We start from the raw sequence: 22,387 nt of genomic DNA, 5'->3' as shown, positions 1-22,387 counted from the left end.
TTGTTTGTCCTGTGCCTGGAGCAAATTCTTCACGGAGAGCCATCCCAACATATAGAGTTTTGCATGGAGGTCCAGGACATACTCAATTTCACTATGGCTGTTTGAAGGATCCTCCTCCCAAGCCTCTCTAATGCACCCCACAGGGCTGTCGTTCATAGAGAAGCTTGAATGGTTGGATTTCCATGTGTGATTAAACTGTTCCACCAGTCCGTCCGTTTGTAGGTGATAGATGCTGTTGTGAATCGATTTAAAGGCCAAAAGTTCGCACAATTCGCTTAATGTACATGACATAAACGCCATGCCATGATAAGCAAGAATCTCTTTGGGGATTCCCACCCGGGAGATAATAGGAAACATAATGGCATAATGGCGTAATGGCACCGCTTCCATATATCATGTTGCATAGTCCACCAGAACTAGTGCAAAACAATGGCTCAAATAGCCACGCTTTTTTTTTAGCTTTATAATGGCCCGATCAGATCCATACCAATTCTCTCGAAGGGGTCCTACATGAGTGGTAATGGGTGCAATAGTGCTTTTGAAACGTCCGGTGGGTTAATCAGCTGACATTCACAACAAGCCACGCACCACCGGCAGCCGTTGAATGCCCGGCCAAAAAAAATTGGGCCATGAGACGTTCTAGTGTCTTCCCTTCCCCTAAGTGTCCTGCCATGGGAATACATTTTTTAGTACTAGTACTTGTGCTGGATCTTCTTTGGTCATCTTGGGCCACTTGATACAACCTCTCTCTTATGGAAAAATAGGGAAAGAAGAGCATCTGATGAGGCTGGAGCAACTGTCCGTCAATAGTGCAGACCCAATCGAATGAATCCTTACCACTTCCTCGGCAACAGAAAGATGGCCAAGAGACTGACAGAGAGAGGGGAGAGGTGGATATGATGCTAAGGCTCCAGTGCTTTCTGACACACCCCCTTGTGTTCCAGGTCTGAAACCTTGGCCTCCACCACGGAGACAAGGCAGCCTGGCCTCCGAGTTTCCCCAAGGGGGCACGTTGCTCCCTGGCTCACCAACCCTGGGGCATGCCACCAGGTGATTGTCTGCCAGCTGGATGTCCTGGTTCAGTGACTGAACCTACATGGCAGCTGAGCGATGAACTGCTCCAGTGCCACCAGGTCGATCACTTCCTCGATGTTGCGGGTCTGGGCCATCAGCCACTTGCAGAAAGCATCCCGCAGCTGTTGGGCCGCTGAGCAAGCTCCGGATGACCCGCTGGTCCTCCTCCTGCGCCTGGACCTTAATAAGTGATCCTCCTGTTCCAGTCTGTTGTCCATAAGCGCTTGGTGTTGTGTTTGGTGGCGAGTGACTTCTTGGTCCTGGGTTTCAGCACCAGTGTAAACCGGTTCAAATAAAATGATGAAGAAAAGTCTTCAGCTCTTCAGCGCATTCACAAAACACAAGCAAATCAAAACAATAGCATCCATGGGGTTAGTCTCTCTGCCATTGCTAGGTCTGCTGGCTGCTTATATCCCGTCTCTCCACCAACTACTGGAATTAGAGACTGGTGACAGTCATCATGCACTTGACCTACCTCTTACCGCTCTCGCTCTCCCATTGCAGACTTTGCTTTACCATGCCCCCCTCACCACAGATAGTTTTAGATTATAAAAGTGTTGTGCATTACATTATGATTGTGTAAGATTATGAAAGTGTTGGGCATTATATATGGCTGTTCTTCTGTGATGTCTCAGGTTTCTACACGGTGAAGTTTTTTGATGGAGTCATAAAGACAGTGAAGGGGATTAAGGTGAAGCCGTTCCGCAAGGAGGTGAGAAGTGACTCCCTCAGCTCTAATAATTATTAAACTAGACCATGCATGAAAGAAACCACTTTAATGAGTTGGTCTTTTTCTACAGAGCTCTGATGGCAAGACCAATCAGCAAGCTCGAAAGCGGGGGGATCAGAACGGGAAAGAATGGAAGACTAAAGAGAACAATAACAACAGCAGAAGTAACGGCTCAAGACACAGCACTTCTGACCAGGACGGAGAGAGCGGATCGGAAGGAGACGAAGAAGACACGACAGTGATGGATGAGGACAATGCTCTCCAGAATGGCGGAGAGAGCGAAAGCACAGAAACTAAGATAGTTGATGAATCAGAGCTGAGATCTGCTGAGCACAATGAAAAAGAGCCCAGCAAAGATGACGAGACAGAAACGCTTGAGAATGGAGAAGGAGCAAACAAACCAGAAGAGAAAGAGATGAATGGAGGACCGGAGGAGACCAAAGAACTTCAAAATGGCATTGACAAGATTGAAGAGGACAAGAAAGAGAAGGAAGAAGCGTCAGATGAAAGTCCCAGTCTGCCCAGAAGGACACGGAGTAGGATGGCAGATGGTGAGTTTGGTTTGGAGGAACATGCTGTTGTTAGATCTGAATATTTGATTTGATTGATTCAATTCCAAGAGCCAGATTCAGCCTCACACACATGCCAACGGACAGCATTTGCAAAGTAGCAAATAGAGAGAGACCGTATAAGGAGAGAAGACATACCACTCAAATAAAAATGAATGGGAGAAATCGTAATGCTCAATATGGCATTTGTGGGACAGGAAGTCCTGCTTTTCAGTTAAAAGAGACGGTTGCCTTTTTGATTGACATCATTTATTTACTCTAGACACTGGCATTTATTTACTCTCGAACATGCATGTGTATTAGCTGGAGCAGTGATTTGAGCAACAAAAGCAGTAGAAAATAACTGCCCCTTGGCATTACCAAAATGGTCACTCAGTGAAGTCATTTAGGGAATATTACTGATTGTAATACATTTTTAACCATGTCAAGTGTAAGTAAGTAATTGTTGGGTGATTTACTCATGTGTTTGGCTCAGGCTTGATGATTCAAGTTCTTGGCTTGTGTCTCTCACAGCAAAAGATGTGGAAAGGCCCAATGGTCCAGAACTGAGGAAGAGACGTGCATCAACAGGACAGATGCCACCATCCAAAAGAAGCAGAGCCAATTCAAGCACAGGTTAGTTCTCTCTCTGTCTCTTACCATAAGGGCTTTCGAACCGGAGGAATGGTTTTATAGTACTGTAGTAATGGTTTTATCAACTATTGTTGGACGTACCCGCTAGTTCTTGGAACGCCTTTGGGGGGGCGTAGACTCTACTCTAGAGTTAGAGTAGAGTCTAACCCAGCACAGTAGGAACTACCAGTGATATAGGCGTATGTTGATTGGCCGAACGCATGCTGTATGAAACACTGGAATCTGCCATGTAAACACACAGTTTATATATACTTACTACACAAACTAATATATACAGAAAGCTGCATTTACCTGTCACCTTTGTCTGTGTCATTATTTTCTCAGGCTCGATGATATTTAGCTATGCAAGTTGCCATAGGAGATTTAGTCTCATAACCCTCCTTTTTGTTCTTTCAGTCGCATAATTTATACGTCTACATTTCTTCTCCGTTATCACGAATCCCACAAGACACCTCAAACACACAGCTCTGATTACAGCATCCTCCATACTCCAGTTGCTGACATCATTGTCGGCCAGCTTACGTCACTTCAGAGTTCCTACTTCTGGTGTCGGTGCAACCAGGACAATGGCCCTTGGGAAAAATTTAGTTCTCTGCAGACCGCCCTGGTGGCTAGTTCCTATAACTACTCACTGCGAAAGCCCCTATACTTCATTCCTGTTGTTCTAGCTTAGGGATAGGCAATGTCGGTCCTGGAGTGCCGCTGTCATGCAGAGTTTAGCTCCAGCCCTAACCAAACACACATAAACAAGCTAATAAATGTCTTGAGGATTACTAAAGCTACAGGCATTTGAGTCGGAGCTAAACTCTGCTCCGACTAAACTTCGCCTATCCCTGTATTAACTGTTGTTCTTTATACTAGTTAGTAATTAAACCATCTAACACCACATTGTGTCTCTGATCCCCTCATAGAAAAAAACAGTCCATCTCAAATCAAACCAGTTAAAACAGAAGTCCCAGAGACTTCAGAAAGTAAGGATGACCCAACCACTCCTGCAGGAAATGCAGCACCCACCGAAGAGGCAGGATCTGCACGTGATCTTGGTATACATCCTTCTGTGTTTCAGTTTGATAATCAGACTGCATCATTATTGCTTTCTCATACTGAGTGTGAGGGATTTGAACATAGAAACCGACTAGCAACTACACAATACACAACACAATATACTAAAAGTCTTATAAATCTTTTGGTGTTGCTTAGTTATCATAAATATTTATATATATATATATATATATATATATATATTTATAATTACTGTAAAAAGTCATAAAACCGTTTTATTGGTGTAGTTAAAAAACATTCTAATAAATAATTAAATATCACTTCTGAATATCAAGTATTGGACACCTAAACATTACAAAAATAATAATAATTCTTATAATGAGAAGTCTCTTCTGCTCACGAAGGTTAAAACTTTATAAATGTCTTTACTGCCACTTGTTCAATTTAATACATCCTTGCTGAATAAAACAAATAATTTCTTTCAAAAATAATAAAATCTTACTGACCCCAAACATTTAAATGGTAGAGTGTATTGGTTGTAAAAAACAAAAAATAAAAAAAAACACCCTGCTATTGTAGGAGTGAATTTTGCACAAGCAGATTCCTCTCACTTTTTCTTCAGAATATGTACAAATGTTGTTAATTAAATATGTATGGAGATATGATGTGCTAACTGACACATTGCTTTCTCAGCTGCAGCACTCAAACGGCAAGTCCACCTTCCAACCACAAACAAGTACAGCAGAGAACCATGTGAGTACACAAACCCTCAGTTTCACTCTCTCTCACCAGTCCAATATAAAAACCTGCTGTTATGTGACCCCCTTTTCCTCCCTCAGTGTACAGGGTCATCAAAAACCAACCTCCTCCTATCCTGTCCATTGAACTGGACCATAACCTATTCAAATGCAAGATCGCAGGCTGCCTCAAGTCTTTCCGCAAGGCGTCTCTGCTGCACTACCACATGAAGTACTATCACGCACAGAGCGACCCAAGCCCCCCTCGCTGCGTCCAGACACGCACCACAGACAAACAGAACCACAGCCAGGAGACCCCTCGCAGGCGCCGCACCGTCTCGGCTTCTCACAGTCAGTGCACACTTTGTCTATTCGCTGTTTGTGTGGGCGAATGTTTTTTGTTTTGGTTGATTTGTTCAGATTTGTGTATGCGTTTAGCCTCGTAATATTTTTAAAGCATAAATTATGCTCATTTACGAGCTTATAATTTTAATTTTGGGGTATGCTAGAATACATTTACATGATTTAAAGGATTAGTTCACTTCAGAATTAAAATTTCCTGATAATTTACTCACCCCCATGTCATCCAAGATGTTCATGTCTTTCTTTCTTCAGTTGAAAAGAAATTAAGGTTTTTGAGGGAAAACATTCCAGGATTATTCTCCACATAGTGGACTTCAATGGGGACTAACGAGTTGAAGGTCCAAATGTCAGTTTCAGTGCAGCTTTAAAGAGCTCTACTTGATCCCAGACGAGGAATAAGGGTCTTATCTGGTGAAAGAATTGGTAATTTTCTAAAATAACTAAAAAATGATGCACATCCGTGATTTCACGCGTTACACAATCACGTTGGAAAGGTCACACATGACGCAAAGACTAAGTCACGCCTTTTACAAAAAAAAAAAAAAAAGGTAATGACAAAATGAGATGGAGTTGTTACATTTTCCAACGTGATTAAGTATTGCATGAAGTCGTGGACGCGCAACGCAGAGCTAGTGTCGTTAAAAAATATATACATTTTTATTTATTTTTTTAGAAAATTACAGATCATGTCACTAGATAAGACTATAATCCCTCATCTGGGATCATGTAGAGCTCTTTGAAGCTGCACTGAAACTGACATTTGGACCTTCAACCCATTGAATCCCACTGAAGTCCACTATATGGAGAAAAATGTTTTCCTCAAAAACCTTCATTTCTTTTCGACTGAAGAAAGAAAGACATGAATATCTTGGATGACATGGTGGTGAGTAAATTATCAGGAAATTTTAATTCTGGACTGAACTAATCCTTTAAAGTAAAAAACAAACATATTTCTCATATTGCACTTTGCTGCAGCACCAAGGTTTAATGAGCAGCTGTAAACATCTGTGGAAACTATGGTGTCCGTATTGGAAGTCCTTTCAATGAAAAATAAAATGGCATCTCTTCAAGAAGGCACTATGTCATATGGTGATTTAGCTAAGTAACAGAAATAATAGCAGGACAACAAACAAGGCGTTTCAGGCAAGTGTTTTTTGAGAGAGATTCACTCCCATTGGCGTGGACTTTATGCTTTGTAACTTTGCAGATTGTTTACATGCACAAACAGCTATATTACACACTAAAGGAAAGGTCAAGTCAAAAAGCATAATAGCTACCCTTTAAATATCCCGCAGATACTCCCTCTCCGCTGAGTGACAGTAAGTCAGGTCACACTCTGTCGCCCCCTGCTGTCGGCAGCATGCACCGGCAGCGCTCGGCCACACTAGGCGCAGAGAGGAGCAAAGAGAACCAACACTTCAACCGCTCGCTGCATGACGACAGAGACTGGGTTGCCAAGGAAACAGGTATCGGAGAGCATCATTCCATCTATTTCTGTGAACACGCTCACGCCGATTCCTCTGCATATTACCACAACCAGGCCATGACAGTAAGAGAGATTGATTTTTCTCATCTGAAGGGGTGAAAGAACGGGAAAGGCTGAGGGAGAAGCGGCAGAGGGATTTCTTCCGCATCAAACTGAAGAAAAAGAAGAAGAAAAGGAAGTCTAAGTCAGGTGAGACGGCAGTTTTAGTGCAGCGGTGGCTCTTTCTTTTGCTCTCTGCTGTCCCCTCTGTTTGTCTGCTATAGCTACAACTTTTCTCTAAATGGGCAGTTACACTAAACTAAGTATGTAAAATTATTTTGGACCCCGCTATATATTTAAGCAACTGGATATGATGTCACGTTCTAGGGTTTCTGTATTGAGTGCATAATAAACTATACATAATCTATACAAGTTGTATATTTAAAAATCATGCGGCTTTTTTAAATTAATGTTATTTTATAAAATATATTCCTGTAATGTTAGATTGATGCAGAGTCATTAAATTTAGTGTTGCTTCCATGTTTGATTCTCAGTTGATGACGTTCTCAGCAAATTCACATCTCTTGAGATATTTGCGTACAAAAGGAGAGCCCTGTTTATCAAGATAAAGACACATGCTTTTAATTTTAAATGCCTCATATAAGGTAGAAAAACCTTCTGCATCATAAATAAATGTATAAATCCTTAAAAGGCTATCTTTTGCATTTTAATTTTATAATTACTTTAATTTTAATAATTAAAAAAAATATAAATGGAAATAAATCCTTTTTTAAATGGACAAATTAAATGTTTAATTAATTAATGTTTTAAAATGTAGTTAAATAAAATAATAAATAATTTTAAATAGCGTTTTAACAAATATTTGCCAGTTTTTTTTCAAATGCTTTTCTGTCCATTTGTCATTTAAGTTAAACATTTTATTGCCGTTTTAAGAGCCGCTCCCTCTCCCGTGCGCCACTCAAAGTAAATGTAAGATAATATACATAATGTCTTTTTAAATTAAATGAACACTCATTTTATCCATTATTAACTTAATTTACTTATTACTACATTTTGAATACGGAAATTCTCAATCGTTTTGTATCTGCGCTTTCGTTCGTCTTGAGTTATTAATAGACTCTGAAAGTGCACAGCCACCCACAAAATAAACGTTTCAGTTGCCAGTCCCTCTTGACAGCTTCAAGAACTCACTGAATCAGATCTACAAGCCGCCTCGTCGGTGAGGAACTGCTCGGTCTGTGTTTAACCCTGTGTGGCGTCTGCTCTTCCTCCTCTGACAGACTGTTACAGCACTGAGGAGAGCATTGGCCTAAAGCCTTTCCCCTGCAATCTGAATTCGGCCCACAAATTGCCCCTCTCCCTCACACACCGATCCTACACGGGACTCTGCCCCGAAAAGATGCTCAGCCAGGGTGGGTACCAGAGAACGCAGGTCCTCCGAACTCACAGCTGCCTGCTTTGTGTTCTTCTCCTGCCTTGTTGTCTTTCAGTGTCCTGACTAGCTTATCAGTTGTGTTTAGTCACTGCCGCTCTGTAGATTTATCTCTGTAGACTTGTATTTAACGTGCGTGTGCATGTGTGATTAGAGTAGCTGATTATCTTGCATGGATGACTGTATTATAAAAATGGAGAGAAAATCTTTAGCTTAAATGTGTGGTCCTTCTTGTTTCCACCAGGTGAAGACAGCAGCAGTGATTTGTCTTCAGACAGTCCTGTATGGAGTGAGGACGAGTCTGATGCTGAGCTGGATCTAAACATGCCCCTCTCGGAGCAGGGTGTGGAAACGGTCTCTCACGGCTCTGAGATTGTACGCTGTATTTGTGAAGTGCAGGAGGAGAACGACTTCATGATCCAGGTGAACTACCACCCTCTGAAACTAGGGCTGTACGACATATATCGTTACCACGATAAAATGTCTGTAGTAAGAGATTTTGCTATATCGTACTATGCAAATATATTGCACTATTGACACTTCAGAGTGATGAAATGTGTGACTGTGAAAATAAAGAGTGGAACGATTTGATTTTAAAAGAGTTTCTTCTGAGAAACCTGCCTCTCTCAGAAGGTGATCAGGCATTAGAGGCGTGCTCGATGTTAAAGTGTATTAAGCACAATAAGTAGGGGTGAGCGATATACTGGTAGACACGATTAGCCGGTTGAAAGATTATACTTCGTATGAGTTTTTAAGCATTGCGGTTTTAAAACAAGTGGTTTTAAACCGTTTAAGTGCATGTCTGAGAAACGCAATTATCAGTTGTTACAATTAAAATTTCCTGATAATTTACTCACCCCCATGTCATCAAAGATGTTCATGTCTTTCTTTCTTCATTCGAAAAGAAATTAAGGTTTTTGATGAAAACATTCCAGGATTTTTCTCCATATAGTGGACTTCAATGGACTCCAGATGGTTGAAGGTCAAAACTACAGTTTTAGTGCAGCTTTAAAGCGTTCTACATGATCCCAGACGAGAAATAAGGGTCTTATCTAGAGAAACCATCGTTCCTTTTCTTAAAAAAATAAATTAATTAATTAATTATATAAGGATTAACAATAAATGCTCATCTTGAAATAGCTCTCTCCTTCTTCTCTATTTGAATTCCAGCAGTGTAGACACTTCTAAGTGTATTACTGCCCTCCACAGGTCAAAGTTTGAACTAATTTTTATATGCAATATGCTAGTTCAATAGTATATAACAATTAGTTCAAACTTTGACCTGTGGAGGGCAGTTATATACTTAACAGTGTCAACACTGCTGGAATTCAAATAGAGAAGAAGAAGAGAGCTAGTTCAAGATGAGCGTTTATGGTTAAAATTTTCAAAAAAAAAAATTCAGAAAATGAGCGATGGTTTCACTAGATAAGACCCTTATTTCTCATCTGGGATCGTGTTGAACAATTTGAAGCTGCACTGAAACTGTAATTATGACCTTCAACTGTTTGGTGCCCATTGAAGTCCACTATAAGGAGAATAATCCTGGAATGTTTTCATCAAAAACCTTAATTACTTTTCGACTGAAGAAAGAAAGACATGGACATCTTGAATGACATGGGGGTGAGTAAATTATTAGGAAAATTTATTTAAAAGTGGACTAATCTTTTAAGTGAAGGTACAGTTGAGAAAGACAAGGCTCGAATTAATGGATCGACGCAGTCAGTCATAAAGGTTCAGCATCTAAATTTACCTGCTGTCATTATTAAAGGTCTCGCTTTTTAACATTAATATGAGTTCCCCTAGCCTGCATATGGTCGATGGGTGTAAACCGAGCCCTGGGTATCCTGCTTCACCTGTGAGAAAATGAAAGCTCAGACGGCCCAATCTGGAATCTTCCCCATATGTCGTCATAAGGGGAAAGGTTACCTCCCCTTTCTCTGCTTTGCCGCCCATGAGAAAATGAGTTACTACAGTGAGATTCGAGCACAAGATTTTTTTTTCCTCGAGAGATATCATGCCTTGTAAACGAGCAACTTCAAAGCGTCAACTTACTGAGGTAAACGCTGTTATCGCTCTTTACAACACGGGACACATAATGGTAATTAAAGGTTCTCTAAGCGATCTTGGGTGGAGTAACTTCCTGTTGACGTTCGAAGTGTTGTAAAACAAAACAGAGGCTAGTTAGACCCTCCCTCCTCCTCCTCATCCCCCTCCCCTCCGTGCTTCCTGAAACAGTCATGAACGCGCATTTAAAATCATTCTTGTCGGTTATTGGCTGGAGCATGTTTATTACGATTCGTGGTCCAGGCTGCACCAGTTTGTTTTTGCTGCCGTTTTCAGAGCTTGTGGCGACTACAGAGACTGTGTTTTTTTACAGTGATAGTGAGGAGATGTTTGCTGTATGTGACAAAAAATGTTTTGGCCTAAAAGCGCGTGACATCACTTAGAGCACCTTTAATATGATTAGTCAACGTCATAATGTACATCAATCGACCCGATTTTTAATATCAACAGAAAAATATACCGGGATAACCTGGCTTCTCTCGAGACTTCTCCGCTAGTTTGCTGTTAATGATATACTAAAGCCCACCGGCACATGTACGTGATTGGTTACAAGGTAGATTGTGATGTCAGAGACACCAGTGATTTCAAACCACGGGTCTTTGTTTTACTGCAGTTTTAAAGAGAAAATACTCAGCAATGGTGTTGACATATTAATTTGTCTTAAAGTATATTAAAAACACCAAATATATATATATATATATATATATATATATATATATATATATATATATATATATATATATAAACAACATTAAAAACTTGATTTTCACCACAGAGGGACTTTAATGCACAAATCATTTGACATACAGTATCAGATTTTGTTGCATCCATTGCTATGGTTATCACTTTCAATCGGATTCAGTCGCACATTTAAATGAGATTGATCTAAGGAACTTTGCAATTTGTTGTTGGCACCATGAAAATATATATTAAATACAGAAAGCGAGTAAAGATCGCTGCCATTACAATAATTGAAGCTGTCAATTACTTGCATTTCAACACGTGGAACACAAAGCTACGCTCTTTAATGAAGCTGTGTACTCTGTGCAATAAATTTCTCATTGACATCATATTTATACTTTGTTGGTTCTAATGAAAAGATTTGTGAGCATACAGAACTCATGCTGAACAGACTCTTTGTTGTTGAGTGGATTCTGACTTCTAACTTAAACACATCTGATTGGACATTGCATTCACGCACTCAACAGATATGTCTGTGATTGTAAATAGAAACCTTTGATGCTCTTCACAGACAGGACAAAGATTAATTTTGGCGGCCTCCACAATATTTTCAATGCCGGGAAAAACCCTGATCATAATAAATAACTTATTTATAGTTGATTATGTATTTTTTACAAATATAAATTATATGCAAAATTATTATATATTAATTAAAAATCAGCTTTAAAAATATAATATATGAGTATATCTGACATACTTCCAGATATAGTATGAAAAAACAATCAGAGCAAGGAATTTAAACCAATTAAACACTGGCACAATTACTTGAATTGTATTATGAATGATTTGATTTGGTGACGCATTAGGATTTTTAAACATTCATATGCATGTTCAGTAATTGTCTGAGAAACTGAAGGATGTTTCCTGTGCTCTCTGCAGTGTGATGAGTGTTTGTGCTGGCAGCATGGGACGTGTATGGGTCTGTATGAGGACAGTGTGCCAGACAGCTACAGCTGTTACATCTGCAGAGACCCTCCAGGTGAGAGACTTGAACTTCCCCAAAACCATCTCAGTTTAGTGTATATTAACTTTCATTTTAAAATTCATCTATCTGGACTGCGTGTTAAAAAACAAGACAAGAATTACAAACAAAATATGACAACCACATCAATGCATTTTGTAGTCTGGCTTTTTCTTAACGTTTAAATGTGCTGTTGTCTCTATGCAGCCCAGAGGCAGAGTCAAAGGTACTGGTATGATAAAGACTGGCTGACCAGTGGTCACATGTATGGCTTGTCTTTCCTGGAGGAGAACTACTCCCACCAGAACAGTAAGAAAGTGACAGCTGCCCATCAGCTTCTAGGGGACGTCCACCGTGTGTTTGAGGTCCTGAATGGCCTGCAGCTCAAGATGAGCATCCTACAGTAAGTAATGCTTTTGATGTGACAACTACTAAGTAAATGTGCGAGTTAAGTTTCAGTTATAAATCAAAGCTGCCCCCTTTTTAGGGCACAAGCCCATCCAGACCTGAAGCTCTGGAGGCAGCCCTGGAAACCTGTAGACGGCCTACGGAGGAAGGCGGCAGGTGATTCTGGCATAGCTACTCCCTTCCCCCCCTCACCCCCTGAAATGGGAGTGAACGAATTTGAGACGTTGAAAAGCGAAGTCCCATCACCTGTGGAGACACATTGCTCTTTCCAGGACTCTTACATTAGCAGCGAGCACTGCTACCAAAAGCCCCGTACGTACTACCCAGCGGTGGAGAGAAGACTTGTGGTAGAGACGCGGGGCGGTTCTGAGCTGGAGGACAGTCTTAGGAGCACTGAGGACCTATTAGAGATGGCCGAGCAGAGGTACAGCATGCCCCTGGACCACGACCAGCACAAGCTTCAGCTGGCTGACCGCTCTTTTAGTAAGGTAAGTTACCTGAAACTTGTTACCTTTTCGGCCAAGTGCACACTGCAAGACAATAGCTTTTCGCCAGTGCACATTTGAAGACTTTGTATTTTCTTTGTTTGTTAGTGCACATTGAACACAACTTATCACAGATTAGGTGCATCAATTACAAGATCATTTTACTGCCGACTGTAGCTACGATCCTGAAAGTTGTTCACAGAAAAATGTGTGCACATAGCAGCGAAATATTTCTTGCTGGCACATGGCACATCTGTTTTTAAACCAGTCTGAGATAGATGTTTTCAAACATGTTTGACATTGGTGTTCAAACCAATTTGATGTCTGTTATCAAATCAGTTCAAAGTCTGTTTTCAAACCAGTTTGAGATCTGTTTTCAAACCAGTTGATAATCTGTTGTCAAATCAGTTTGTTTTTAAAACAATTTAAGATCTGTTTTCAAACCAATTTGATGTCTGTAATCAAACCAGTTGATAATCTGTTGTCAAATCAGTTGATAATCTGTTGTCAAATCAGTTTGTTTTTAAAACAATTTAAGATCTGTTTTCAAACCAGTTTGAGATCTATTTTCAAACCAATTTGATGTCTGTTATCAAACCAGTTGATAATCTGTTGCCAAACCAGTTTGATATGTTTTTAAAACAATTTAAGATCTGTTTTCAAACCAGTTTGAGATCTATTTTCAAACCAATTTAAGATCTGTTTTCAAACCAGTTGATAATCTGTTGTCAAATCAGTTTGTTTTTAAAACAATTTAAGATCTGTTTTCAAACCAATTTGATGTCTGTAATCAAACCAGTTGATAATCTGTTGTCAAATCAGTTGATAATCTGTTGTCAAATCAGTTTGTTTTTAAAACAATTTAAGATCTGTTTTCAAACCAGTTTGAGATCTATTTTCAAACCAATTTGATGTCTGTTATCAAACCAGTTGATAATCTGTTGCCAAACCAGTTTGATATGTTTTTAAAACAATTTAAGATCTGTTTTCAAACCAGTTTGAGATCTATTTTCAAACCAATTTAAGATCTGTTTTCAAACCAGTTGATAATCTGTTGTCAAATCAGTTTGTTTTTAAAACAATTTAAGATCTGTTTTCAAACCAATTTGATGTCTGTAATCAAACCAGTTGATAATCTGTTGTCAAATCAGTTGATAATCTGTTGTCAAATCAGTTTGTTTTTAAAACAATTTAAGATCTGTTTTCAAACCAGTTTGAGATCTATTTTCAAACCAATTTGATGTCTGTTATCAAACCAGTTGATAATCTGTTGCCAAACCAGTTTGATATGTTTTTAAAACAATTTAAGATCTGTTTTCAAACCAGTTTGAGATCTATTTTCAAACCAATTTAAGATCTGTTTTCAAACCAGTTGATAATCTGTTGTCAAATCAGTTTGTTTTTAAAACAATTTAAGATCTGTTTTCAAACCAATTTGATGTCTGTAATCAAACCAGTTGATAATCTGTTGTCAAATCAGTTGATAATCTGTTGTCAAATCAGTTTGTTTTTAAAACAATTTAAGATCTGTTTTCAAACCAGTTTGAGATCTATTTTCAAACCAATTTGATGTCTGTTATCAAACCAGTTGATAATCTGTTGCCAAACCAGTTTGATATGTTTTTAAAACAATTTAAGATCTGTTTTCAAACCAGTTTGAGATCTATTTTCAAACCAATTTAAGATCTGTTTTCAAACCAGTTGATAATCTGTTGTCAAATCAGTTTGTTTTTAAAACAATTTGAAGTCTGTTGTCAAACCAGTTCAAATTCTGTTGTAGTATCTGCAAATAGTCACAGCATGTCTCACAATTGCACACACTAGAAGATCATAACTGGATTTCATGTTTTTTGTTGTTTTTTTTTGCTGTGCAGTGCATAAACCGTAAACTAATTTGATTTGCTTAAAAAGATTTGGAATGCTAGGATGACCAAACTTCTCATCAATTTCACATTGCTAATAATGCGAGAGTACCAGTACACACCAAAGATGCGACTCATTAGTTTCTGTTTTCAGGAGCTGGAGTGCCGTATGAAACGTCTGGTTTCCGCTGAGCAGGAAAAGAGTTGTGTGGTGGAAATCAAGGAAGAGGAGCCTGACCCTGTGACCCCTGACCCGAAGCCTGACCCTGATCTTGTGCTGCACCAGCAGTGGCAACTGAACCTGCTGGAGCACATTGAAGCAGTGCAGGATGAAGTGACACACAGAATGGACCTTATTGAGAGAGAACTAGATGGTGAGACTCTTTAAGATATATATAAAAAAAAAAACATATTTTTTTAAATACAGTATTTAAACAATAAATATAATTACAGATGTAGTTGTTACTTTGTTCATATTAACATGTTGAAATCACTATGCAGTGCTGGAGAGTTGGCTAGACTACACAGGTGAGCTGGAACCTCCGGATCCGCTGGCGCGCCTCCCTCAGCTGAAACATCGCATCAGACAACTCCTGACTGACCTGGGAACAGTCCAGCAGATCGCACTCTGCTCCTCATCCTCTTGAGGGCGCCAGAGAACATACAAACAGCTCAAACTCAATTGAATGCACAATGGAGTCCCTTAAAGTCTGGCAAGAAACTGCTTAAATGATTACGTGTGCCTAAATTAATCAAGCTAATATTGATGTGACAGTTTCTGTGGCACATGCATGTTGGAGTGACTGGTTTGGTCAGCAGTTTAACAGTGGTCACCGGTTAGAAAAGACTGATGAAAATCGAGGCTAACGATATCTGATGCAAACAACAGTTTTTGTTTATTCTGTTTTTATTTTTTGTATTTGTGGAATTTAATGCTTCATTGTAGCACTTAGCTGTCTGTCATAGACTTAGGTTTTTTTATTATTATGTAATTTCCTCTGTATCCTTGACATGCTAAATAATAATTTTGTGTTAATTCATAAGTGGTCATTTTGGACTCTTTCAGCACGTCTTTACTCTGGGTAAAGAGCTTAAGGACTCGAATGGTATTTTGCTGTAGTTAAAGAAAAATGTTAAATATGACTATAACAATATGAAAATATATTTTAATCTGAAAATACTTGCATTTTACTTCTATATTTGTACTTAAAAGTCCAGTAATCTTGTAAATAACCCAACCAATTGCTTATTCATGTTCTTTTTTTTAATTTCTGATCTAAACTGTTGTATCTACATTAAAGACTTCTGTAATCTTTGATCTGTTGTGAATACTGTAGTTGTGGGCTTTCTGCCTATAACCTTCTCATTTATGACACAATTGATGTTGCTTGCATTTAAAATCAGTGGGCTTGGTTTCCGCTGGTACATTAAACAAGCACAGAATGTTGTTCTCTTGCATACTGCATTTTTGTATGTATATTTTTCTTTATTTGTATCCCCCCCCCCCCCATGATTCTGAACTGTTGCTATTTAGTTATTATTTTGTTGCTTTCAAGTCTACAAGATTATTTTTTTGATTAAGACATTAGATGCCTTTAAGTTATTGTAATTGTGAATTTTAAGTTATTGATTCTTCCACCTTTTTACTTCTGTCCATTGGTTTTCTTTTATACAGTGCAAGTCTTGAGTATTGAGAGAGAACGAGAGAAAAGCTGGGGTCTTTTTAGTGTTCTCGCCCTTTGGTGTTAGTTTTTTTTTTTTTATCCCCTCTAGACTATTACTGTTAAAAATAATAATTAAAAAAAATTGCCTGATATCTTATTTCAGGCCAATTCAAGTGTCATTCACCCTCAAATACGCAAACTACATTTGTTATAAATCTGTGAATTTATAAAATCCTGCCGACGGGTATTTGAAGGGTTTGTGTTTTTGTTTGTTCATAACTTCCTCTGTACAGCTAGTGAGCAGTCCATTGACTGCTCCTCAGTATTGTCTATTGTATTTTTATATCTGCCCTGTTGCTTTCCAGTCACTGGAAATTAAGTATTGCAGTCTTTTTTTTTTTTTTTTTTTTGATGTTTAATTTTTCCATTGTTCGCATCTTTTTGCATTGGGGTCCCCTGGGAATCTATAAGTTCTGAGAAATATTGACACATAATCAAAATGCCAGAAAATAAATGCAAACATTTAAATTTAAAAAAGTTGTTTGTTTTCACTTTGCTTAAAATTTTGGGAAGATTGTGGTAATATTTCTTAAATGTTGTTTTATTGCAAAGTAGTGGACTAACAGAATTATAATCAGCACATAAATAATGTAAACTTGATGTTTAAGTGAACGTTAATTATTTTAAACCCTAAATCTACATAATTGTTACAAATCAAGCTTCTTCTTTTTTTTATTCTATATATAAAGAAATGTGTGGTTAAATTTAATAACATCTAGCCAATGTTAAATATTCTGGTATATATTTAAATAATTATTTATTTTATAATGATTTTGCACTTCAATTGGTCGATTACTTAAATATAACTTTTTTTTTTCCCAGTTTCACAGACAAGTCCTAAACCTAGTCCCAGACTAAAAAGCATGTTTGAGCCGGTTTGAGCTAAGAACTGCACTGACATATGTTGAAATATATCAGTTTAAAAAGTTACTTAAATGTCTTAATTTAACTAAGGCCTAATCCTGGCTTAATCTAAGACCTGTCTGTGAAACCAGGCTTTTATTATGTTGGAAGTTTATCATAATTACTGCTGCGTGGTATAATATTAATAATAATGTATTTAATGTTTTAACAATACGCTATTGTATTAAAATAAAATAAGTTACATGTAACGTTAAACTTCGTTTGTTGAGGTTATAACGACACCTGTCCAGAGGCTGCGCGTGCTTGACTTCAGTGTTTGTCAGCTCTCGTGAGCTCCTCCTCCGTCGCGCGAAGAAGCAACTAGATCACCGCCTCACTCACACACACTCCAGAGACTTCCCCCCCGGACGCGTTCAGTTCCTCTCCAGCACATTTTGATCTTCGTGAACGGTGAGCAGTGACATCTTTTCATTTTTAAGTCCTGACAGAAATGGTTATCATAAAGTCAGTTCATGCGCGAGCGGTGTGTGCTGCACGCGAGCTAACAGCAGGCTAGCGCGAGACAGCGAAAGAATGAGACATAACGGCTTTACTGACGGAAGCTCCGTCTATAATACTTAAAAATAGAGCTATTTTGTTAGTAATATAGATATGGTGGAAGGTAACAGTAGCATTGTCGCCTCTTTCCTCGTTACTGCTTGAAGCCTGGATGAGTAGAAGACTGATAACTGACGCCAGCTAGTCCTGTCATATCTACCAAGTACGTATTTGTCGTAAAATCCGATTAAACCGGGTGTATTTGATGTGTGATTTGAGTGTTCTGTTGATTTAGTGTTTTGTTTTGTTTGTTTGAACGTGTTCAGCACGAGTTTAACTTCTACCGAGCACTTCCATGATCCAGGATCAAAGCCATTTGGACTTTAGTCTCTTCATGGAGGGAGACTGTACGATATGTATGTGTTTGTTGATGAAAAAACATGTTTTAGAAGCAGAGAGTGTAAAAAAAAAATGGAGTCGAAACTCCGTTATTGTTGTTGGTGAAGTCTGTCAGTGTGCGTCATCCTGTAATAGTCTGTCTGTCTCAAATTAAGTGTGTCCTTAATACAACTTAAGCCCTCGGATCAGTTGTAAATTGGTAAACATTGTATTGCAGTTGGGGCATCTCTCTGCCTGTGTTTTATAAAAGGGCTGCTAACCCAGTTACCCAAAATACTGCAAGAGAAACAACACAGCAACAGCAAAGCTATCTGATTAGTGACATGAGTCCAGATGCTCTAGTGCAGGGCTGGTCACTGACAAGTGGGCCAAAAAAAAATCTATAGGCCGTGTGCCCGAGCTACATTCTCTTGCCAACAGAAGGGCACTACCTATAGACTAGCAGTTATATGATATATTAAACCTCTTATGTCCCATTTTTGAGACATAGACCCCCAAGTTACATTTTCAGCTTACATTCGTTTCCAACACTTGGTGTAGAACAATTACAACAGACTGAGCCATCTGACCGATCAGAGTAGACCAGTCACAATAAACTGGGCCATCTGTGGCCTGTTGCATGAAGCTAGTTGAACAAACTCATAGGATTAGTTTTGAGTTGACAAAACCAAACCACTCCAATCCAGATTTGTTGGTACCATGATGCTTAACATCAACTTTCTCTGTCAACTCAGGCTTTGATCCTGAGTTTGTGGAGTGCGTGCACATGAATGCGTGACATCAGTGGTGAACAGCCAATCACATCGTAATAATAAACTGTGATTCACTTCTCACGAGAGAGTCGGCGTGATTCAAAACTCTTTTGCTGAAGGTTAAAAGATTTAAAATTAAGTATTTAAACTCATTTACGCTGAAATAACTGTCCATGAAAGAGGACAGATAAAAGAAATTTCCTTGCTCTAGTTTATATAGTTGATAATCTATAGCAAAAGAGACTCAAAAGTCACATCATATTTAAAGTGTATTTACAGCTTATTTATATTACATATGATCTGTAATATTCATTAAAACTAAAAGCTTAATAATAACTGTTACACTAAAATTGCTTGTGTGTAATGGATTAATAATATACACTGTGTGCAGAATTATTAGGCAATTTTTTTCTGATCATATTTTTTCTTTCTAAGCACATTTTACCAATTCCAAAACACATCAATCTTAATAACTACTATTATAATGTATTTAATCATTTATAAGTAATATACAGTGGGTACGGAAAGTATTCAGACCCCTTTAAATTTTTCACTCTTTGTTATATTGCAGCCATTTGCTAAAATCATTTAAGTTCATTTTTTTTCCTCATTAATGTACACACAGCACCTCATATTGACAGAAAAACACAGAATTGTTGACATTTTTGCAGATTTATTAAAAAAGAAAAACTGAAATATCACATGGTCCTTAGTATTCAGACCCTTTGTTGTGACACTCATATATTTAACTCAGGTGCTGTCCATTTCTTCTGATCATCCTTGAGATGGTTCTACACCTTCATTTGAGTCCAGCTGTGTTTGATTATACTGATTCGGACTTGATTAGGAAAGCCACACACCTGTCTATATAAGACCTTACAGCTCACAGTGCATGTCAGAGCAAATGAGAATCATGAGGTCAAAGGAACTGCCTGAAGAGCTCAGAGACAGAATTGTGGCAAGGCACAGATCTGGCCAAGGTTACAAAAACATTTCTCCTGCACTTAAGGTTCCTAAAAGCACAGCGGCCTCCATAATCCCTAAATGGAAGACATTTGGGATAACCAGAACCCTTCCTAAAGCTGGCCGTCTGACCGAACTGAGCTATTGGGGGAGAAAAGCCTTGGTGAGAGAGGTAAAGAAGAACCCAAAGACCGCTATGGCTGAGCTTCAGAGATGCAGTCGGGAGATGGGAGAAAGTTGTAGAAAGTATATTGTGTATATCATGTCCATGAAGGCTGAAAATGAAAAAATGCCTTATATTCAGGTGTGCAGAATTATTGGGCAGGTTTTCTTTTGCACCTGAAAGTGTGACACAAGCGGCAAACCGCCAATCACACGGAACAAGAAGAACATCAGTTTGATTCGAGAGAGCCGTGCAATTCATGTCTCTTCTGAAGGTTAAGAGATCATTATGAAAAATATGAAATTAAACACATTTACAAAGCAGGAATAAACACTGATGCAGTGAAAGTTTGAGAAGGCAGCTGAAAGAAAATAATAAATTAAAAAAAAAAGTAATATAGTTTCACAAAGAGCTCAAAAGAATACATGTAAGCTTAATCTGTTTAAAAGCTTTATATATTATGCATGTATTATATTTAATTTAAAAGCAAAGTTTAATATTGTCAGTTAATATAATAGGCCTAATTATATGAATGTGTCATGAATTATTCCTAATTTTAATTTATTTAATATAAATATAATGAATAATTAACAGCAAATGTTGAGTAATTTTGTCTCTAAAATGTTTTCACTATAAACTGATTTAATTTGGAGCGAGAGATACAGGGGGAGTGGCTTTATTGCATCAGATACACTTTACTCACAGCTGATTGGTTGAGTTTGGGTTTGTGATCTCTAACCCAGAATAAACCCTCCTCTGGAGCAGGTTAGCCGTGTAGCGCAAGTTACCATAGCTATGAACCCCGCCAAAAACCAATCCACCTTCATAAGCCCGAAAAAACAGAGTTTGCTCAAACTAATCTTGAATTTACCTGGAGTGCGTTTCCCAAAAGCATCGTTAGCCAACTAACATCGCAAGTTCCGTCGTTACTTACAGTTCAACGATTTGGTGTTTCCCAAAACCATCGTTCAAACGATCATTCGCAAACTGCATCGCAAACTTGTGTGGTTGGAACGACCGCTCTCGAGCTGTAGTTAGAAGCATAGTTTCTTGTTTTTACGACATGTGGACTTAATAAATCATTATCTTGTGCATAATAAGCAAGCTGACATTAAGTACAATGTTTATTTCGAATATATACAAATGTCGTTTATATATTTTAGTTTGTTTAAAAGAGATTTAAAGCACCATTTTTGAAGAGTGCGCATGTGCGTACGTTCTCTAGTACGTAAGAACAAGCATTAGATTGATTTTGGAAATAAAGCAAAATAACTGAGGAAAATGAGAACTAGTCCTCTAATGCCATGTCCGTAATTTATAGCAGAAATTCTAGCATTAATTCGATCTCAAACGGATTCATTTAAAGAAGTTATTACTCCACCACCTGCGTGGCGTCATTCACCAATGTGGTTGAATGACAAGTTTGCGACAATATGTTTTCGGAAAACAGTCGTGACTAGCTAGTTGATTTGTTCAACGATGCAACGTACTATGGTAGTTCAGCAGCGAGCTACATCGTTGTTCGGGAAACCGAACCGTTGTGTATGCCGAGCGTTTTCAGTTAATTCCTATTGAAGCTCAACTTCCATAGGAATTAAGTGAAAATACTTGCTCTGCACCGTTATGAATGCCCGTGCCTTGCGCATTTTACTTTCACTTTCAAAAAAGCGGGGTGGAAAAGAAGGAACACTCCCTCCCCCATCCTGATGATACCAATATTACTGGTGTTGTCACATGTCGATTAACTGGTGGGAAAATTCCCTCACCATGGCAACCCTACAACGGACTGAGCTATCTGACCAATCAGAGCAGAGTAGACCAATCACAACAGACTGAGCCATCTGACCAATCAGAGCAAAGTATGCTCTTGGAAAAGAGACTGAATCCTTGTTTGAGCTGTTTCAGAAACTGAGAGAAAAGAGGTGATGCTGCAGTGTAGGGCTGGACGATTAATCGAAAAATAATCGAAACCAAAATTCAGAACCTCTAACCGACGTAATTTTCCCATGTTGGTTATTTCGTTTTTTTAATCCTGTTAATACTTCCCGCTTAAAAACATTACCGTGTGTGTAGCCACGTGACTCCGCCCCGTCCAGTCAGTGGCATAAAAACAAAACACGGAGGTGAACGACGGTTCAACACATAGTGATGGCGCGCGAGCGGTGAGCCTTTGCATCTTCACTAAACTTTGTCAGTTGTATTTGTTTTATGGTTTGGACATTCAAGCGAATTTAGACGATCAGATGTGTATTATTATATCGAGCTACCATGCTCGCGCAGCTGCAATTTGGCATGAACAGTCATACAAACAGTAGCTGCGCAAAACGTAAAGATCGCGCGCACAGAGGAACAGAAACTAGTTGTCAGCGCTGTCGTGTGATTTATCACTTAAAGTAGCTTAGAAACTCGAAACATATTATAGCATATATTTTTCAACT

At 38.6% G+C, this 22,387-nt stretch overlaps 2 protein-coding genes across 5 annotated transcripts in view; both read left to right on the top strand.

The window, feature by feature from the left end:
• The window catches only part of phf20b (PHD finger protein 20, b), a 28,812-nt gene extending 12,092 nt beyond the window's left edge, over nt 1-16,720 (top strand). The window contains exons 5-19 of one of the 3 annotated variants that reach the window (XM_067371182.1): nt 1,710-1,786; nt 1,875-2,355; nt 2,887-2,988; nt 3,918-4,049; nt 4,702-4,761; nt 4,848-5,096; nt 6,404-6,574; nt 6,688-6,783; nt 7,875-8,006; nt 8,271-8,449; nt 11,711-11,810; nt 12,000-12,195; nt 12,280-12,688; nt 14,702-14,921; nt 15,049-16,720. In XM_067371182.1, coding sequence (XP_067227283.1) covers nt 1,710-1,786; nt 1,875-2,355; nt 2,887-2,988; nt 3,918-4,049; nt 4,702-4,761; nt 4,848-5,096; nt 6,404-6,574; nt 6,688-6,783; nt 7,875-8,006; nt 8,271-8,449; nt 11,711-11,810; nt 12,000-12,195; nt 12,280-12,688; nt 14,702-14,921; nt 15,049-15,194 — 2,750 coding nt within the window. In that variant the 3' untranslated portion in view covers nt 15,195-16,720. The remainder of the gene's footprint in view (nt 1-1,709; nt 1,787-1,874; nt 2,356-2,886; nt 2,989-3,917; nt 4,050-4,701; nt 4,762-4,847; nt 5,097-6,403; nt 6,575-6,687; nt 6,784-7,874; nt 8,007-8,270; nt 8,450-11,710; nt 11,811-11,999; nt 12,196-12,279; nt 12,689-14,701; nt 14,922-15,048) is intronic. The other 2 variants (XM_067371183.1, XM_067371184.1) reach the window with 2 other exon arrangements.
• Nucleotides 16,721-17,460: 740 nt separating this feature from the next.
• Nucleotides 17,461-22,387, top strand: part of ndrg3b (ndrg family member 3b) — a 74,434-nt gene continuing 69,507 nt past the window's right edge. The window contains exon 1 of one of the 2 annotated variants that reach the window (XM_067370427.1): nt 17,461-17,585. The gene's annotated coding sequence lies outside the window, so the exon portion shown is untranslated. Of the gene's footprint in view, nt 17,586-17,658; nt 17,896-22,387 lie in introns of those variants that run through there. The other variant, XM_067370428.1, reaches the window with a different exon arrangement.

The sequence above is a fragment of the Chanodichthys erythropterus genome, chromosome 20 (genome assembly GCF_024489055.1).
Source record: "Chanodichthys erythropterus isolate Z2021 chromosome 20, ASM2448905v1, whole genome shotgun sequence".
In the NCBI taxonomy this organism is placed as follows: domain Eukaryota; kingdom Metazoa; phylum Chordata; class Actinopteri; order Cypriniformes; family Xenocyprididae; genus Chanodichthys; species Chanodichthys erythropterus.
The sequence above is the reverse complement of the archived record's forward strand: the minus strand, read 5'-3'. Positions and strand labels throughout refer to the sequence as shown.